This window comes from Mandrillus leucophaeus, unplaced genomic scaffold (assembly GCF_000951045.1).
Source record: "Mandrillus leucophaeus isolate KB7577 unplaced genomic scaffold, Mleu.le_1.0 Scaffold521, whole genome shotgun sequence".
NCBI lineage: Eukaryota > Metazoa > Chordata > Mammalia > Primates > Cercopithecidae > Mandrillus > Mandrillus leucophaeus.
The window spans coordinates 236,379-240,728 of NW_012105598.1; the positions used below are offsets into that span (position 1 = coordinate 236,379).

A 4,350-nucleotide genomic window follows, 5' to 3' on the forward strand; every position below is an offset into this window, starting at 1 on the left:
AGGCCCAGCCCCGGCGAGCGCCGCTCTCTGGGCAGGTACAGTCACCACCACTCCCGACACCGGAGTGGGGCGGAGCCGGACTGGGTCAGACACCACTACACCGAGGGCGAGCATGGCTGGGGCCGGGAGAAGTTCTACGCCGACAGGCCGCGCTGGGACAGGTGCCGGTACTACCATGACAGGTACGCCCCGTACGCCGCCCGGGACTGGAAGCCCTTCCACGGCGGCCGCGAGCACGAGCGGGCCGGGCTGCATGAGCGGCCGCACAAGGACCACAGCCGGGGCCGTAGGGGCTGCGAGCCGGCCCGGGAGAGGAAGCGGCACCGCCCTGGCAGCCCCCGTGCAGGAGCGCCCCACGCCCTCGCCCCGCACCCTGACCGCTTCTCCCACGACAGAACTGCACTTGTAGCTGGAGACAACTGTAACCTCTCTGATCGGTTTCACGAACACGAAAATGTAAAGTCACGGAAACGGAGACACGACAGCGTGGAAAACAGTGACAGCCATGGCGAAAAGAAAGCCCGGAGGAGCGAACAGAAGGACCCTCTAGAAGAGCCTAAAGCGAAGAAGCACAAAAAATCAAAGAAGAAAAAGAAATCCAAAGACAAACACCGAGACCGCGACTCCAGGTGAGCCTGGGGCCTTGTGCTCCTCGCGGGGCTGGCGGCGCTGTCAGCAGTGGGGCCTGTCCCTTCTCACCCAACTCAGGAACGAGTGACGGGCCAGGCCGTAGTTGTATCCGTTTGATTTATGTCTCATTTCTGTAGGTTTTGAGATTCCACTCTTTTTACAGATTTGTAAAAATTTGCCCTGTTTTTAAGCTGTATCTTTATTTCATGGTGTCGTTAAATGCCTAACAACCTTTTTTTTCAAAATGATAGTGCCATTTTTGGTGAATGCTTTATAACTCTTCCAGGAGTAAGCATGCATTGTTCCATAAATGAAAAATTGGGAGTCTTTGACCTTAGAATTGGTGTTAATATTATTATTTGTCAGATGTAGTTCTGTTTTCCTATCTGTTATATTTTCCTGAAATTCCCAGTGGCTGTGAGGTAGGCAGACAACAGGAGGTGCACTTCTCCTGTTCCTGTCCTCCTGCCCAGCGTGGGCATCTGAGACACCTTTGTTTCCTCGGCCTTTGTTTTTGTCTCCATTTTTCAACTTGAAATTCAATTGGGAAATTTGTTTCTGTATTTTTTAAGAGAGAGGGTCTTCCTCTGTCACCCAGGCTGGAGTGCAGTGATGTCATCGTAACTCACTGCAGCCTTGACCTCCTGGGCTCAAATGATCTTTCTGCCTCAGCCCTCAGCCTCTGGAGTATCCAGGACTACAGACATGTGCTACCTCCCTCAACTGATTTTTTGTTTTTGTAAAGACAGGGTCTCGCTATGCTGCCCAGGTGGTTCTCAAACCCCTAGGCTCAAGCGATCCTCCTGCCTGGGCCTCCCAAAGCACTGGTATCACAGGCATGAGCCACCGCACCTGGCCTGTTTTTGTATTTTTAAAAAGCTAAATTGGTGAGTGATTGTCTTGAAAATGACTTACCCGTGATGAGATGGATGAGCAGGAACAGAATTAGTAATTTTAGTTGACATCTCTTGAAATTGAAACCAGGGGAAAAGATTAGCAAAAGCCATAGGGAAAATAGGCAGTGGTTACTTGAGGGAAAAAATAATATTGCTGCCAGGTGTCTCAGGCACATGGGAGGGAGGGAGGCTCAGTATTTCCTTTCCCTTCAAGTAACCACTGGTTTTGGGAAAAGCTAGCAGAATCCTCCTTGCAGTGTTTGTCCAACAACTTTAGTTCCTGAGAAAGCTGAAGCAGAGGTGGGGCTGTTCAGCAATGGAGCTGAAGTTGGTGAATTTATGACCCTGGGCGGAAACAGTCATTATACTGAAGGCAGACTTGTTAAATTTTTGAGACAGGGTCTGGCTCTGTTGCCCAGGCTGGAGTGCAGTGTTGCAGTCGTAGCTCACTGCAGCTTTGTCAACCTCCTGGGCTCAAGTGATCCTCCCGCCTCAGCCTCCCGGGTAGCTGGGACTACAGGTGTGCACCACCATGCCTGGCCGACGTTGTTAATTAGATAAGAATTGTGCCTGTTTGCGTGGTGAATGGTCTCAGTGAACGGGTGTAAAGGCCAGGCTCCAGGGTCTGCTGCTGGTGGTTTGAACTCTGGCTTTTGCTTCTGCAGGCATCAGCAGGACTCAGACCTCTCAGCAGCGTGCTCTGACGCTGACCTCCACAGACACAAAAAAAAGAAGAAGAAAAAGAAGAGACATTCAAGAAAATCAGAGGACTTTGTTAAAGATTCAGAACTGCACTTACCCAGGGCCGCCAGCTTGGAGACTGTTGCCCAGTTCCGGAGAGCCCAGGGCGGCTTTCCTCTGCCTGGTGGCCCGCCTCTGGAAGGCGTCGGACCTTTCCGTGAGAAAACGAAACACTTACGGATGGAAAGCAGGGATGACAGGTGTCATCTCTTTGAGTATGGCCAGGGTAAGAGGAGATACTTGGAATTAAGAAGATAGAAACGATTTCTTAATACATTTTCTTTGCAAAGGGCGAGTAATACATAGAAAACCTCAGGTGGCATCAGAGGCTGCAGTTACTCAGATCACCCTGCCAGACAGGGTCCGGCCTCAGTGCTCGTCCCTGCAGTGCGGTGCTGTTGTCCAGTTTGGCTCCTTAGCACCAAACCCTTAGCGTTTATTGAAGGCCTAAGTGACACAGGACTGAGGGCAGCACCACCTGTGTGTCACCAAAGCCCTGGAACGTATGGCTCTGGGCATCTTGAGTGTTTGCCTCACAAAGGACCAGAAATCTTGGTTTTATTTTATTTTATTTTTTTTATTTATTTATTTTTTGAGACGGAGTCTCGCTCTGTTGCCCAGGCTGGAGTGCAGTGGCGCAATCTCAGCTCACTGCAAGCTCCGCCTCCCGGGTTTACACCATTCTCCTGCCTCAGCCTCCCGAGTAGCTGGAACTATAGGCGCCCGCCACCTCGCCCAGCTAAATTTTGTGTTTTTAGTAGAGACAGAGTTTCACCCTGTTAAACAGGATGGTCTCGAGAACTCTTGGTTTTAAAGCATTTTTGATAGAAATACTTTTGCAGTATATACATTACTCTCCTGAATCCTTAAACCTGTAGCATTCTGAGTGTGCCCTGACGCTCGGTACCGATTTGCTTGCTTGGGTTGTTAGAAGCACGGGCGTCGGCCTCTGCCTGACGCCTCAGAGACGGTGTGGCGGGCCACGGACTGTCACTGCCAGGGGTCCTAGATTCTCTTCTGCCCTGTGGGGCTGTGTCTCTGTCATGTGGCCACGCGCTGTGCTCTGACTGCACTTGAGGCAGCCTCCCCACTTCCTCTCTGGTTGGTGTCCAGTGACTGCTGGTCCTGGAGAGGAGCTGTGAGCCTGTTAGAAGTGGATGTCACTCGAGTCAGTGGACCTAGAGTAGAGGTTGGCAAACTGCAGCCCTGCGGCCAGCTTCGGCCGGTCACCTGGCTTTGTATGAACTTGGAGTGAAGAATGGTTTTAACCTTTTTAAGTGGTTGGAAATAATCCCAAAGAACAACAATGCGTTTCACATGAGAAAGATGTGAAGTTCAGACTGCAGTGTCTGTGGCTTGATTGGGGTACAGCCAGGCGCGTTCGCACGCTGTCCGGTGGCTTCGCTGTCACTGCCTGACAGAGGCGAGTGGCTGCAGCAGGGCAGGGACTGTGTGGCTTGCAAAGCAGAGAATGTTATTTGCCCCTTCACAGAGAAAGTTGGTCATCCCTACCTGAACGCCAGTTGTTTGCATTCATGTATGAAGCGCATGCCCTCCTCCCAGGGACTTTTGACGAATCATCAGGGCTGCCCTGAGGCCTTTGCTTCTCGGCTGTGTCGTGGGTTAGGTGGAGCTGTGTGTTCTGGGGAAGGCCTGTCCCTGCCAGCAGCCCAGAGCCAGTGTGCATTGTTGATTGAGGGGCAGATGGTCCTTAGAGTGTGTGACAGAGAGCCGGGGCTGCGGGGTGAGCCCCATGGGGCACACTTGCCTGTGGAGTGCTGGGGAAACAGGCGGAGCCCAGGACAGGTACCAGCACTGTCGGCGAGGGCAGGGGGCCAGCGAGGACGGGGAGCCGGCGAGGATGGGGAGCCGGCGGGCCTTTGCTGTCTGTGTTGTAGACATTCTGGACATTTCAGAATTGGTTTTGCCTTCCCATTTCAGCGAATCGGGGAAGGGGATTCGTGAGGGCTGCTTGGTACCCGAGGATGCGGTGAATGGGCTCATTCTGCGTGTGGTACGGGCTCCGAGGATCGTGGGCTCCCAGCCAGGGCTGCTGGGAGACAGTGATAGCCCCCAAGGCAGC

General features: G+C 52.7%; 1 protein-coding gene across 1 annotated transcript in view; it reads left to right on the forward strand.

Moving 5' to 3' along the window:
* The window catches only part of USP42 (ubiquitin specific peptidase 42), a 56,325-nt gene extending 53,800 nt beyond the window's left edge, over nucleotides 1-2,525 (forward strand). Inside the window, exons 15-16 of the mRNA XM_011996664.1 lie at nucleotides 3-629; nucleotides 2,192-2,525. Of these exons, the coding sequence (XP_011852054.1) occupies nucleotides 3-629; nucleotides 2,192-2,525 (961 nt within the window). The remainder of the gene's footprint in view (nucleotides 1-2; nucleotides 630-2,191) is intronic.
* Nucleotides 2,526-4,350: the final 1,825 nt, after the last annotated feature.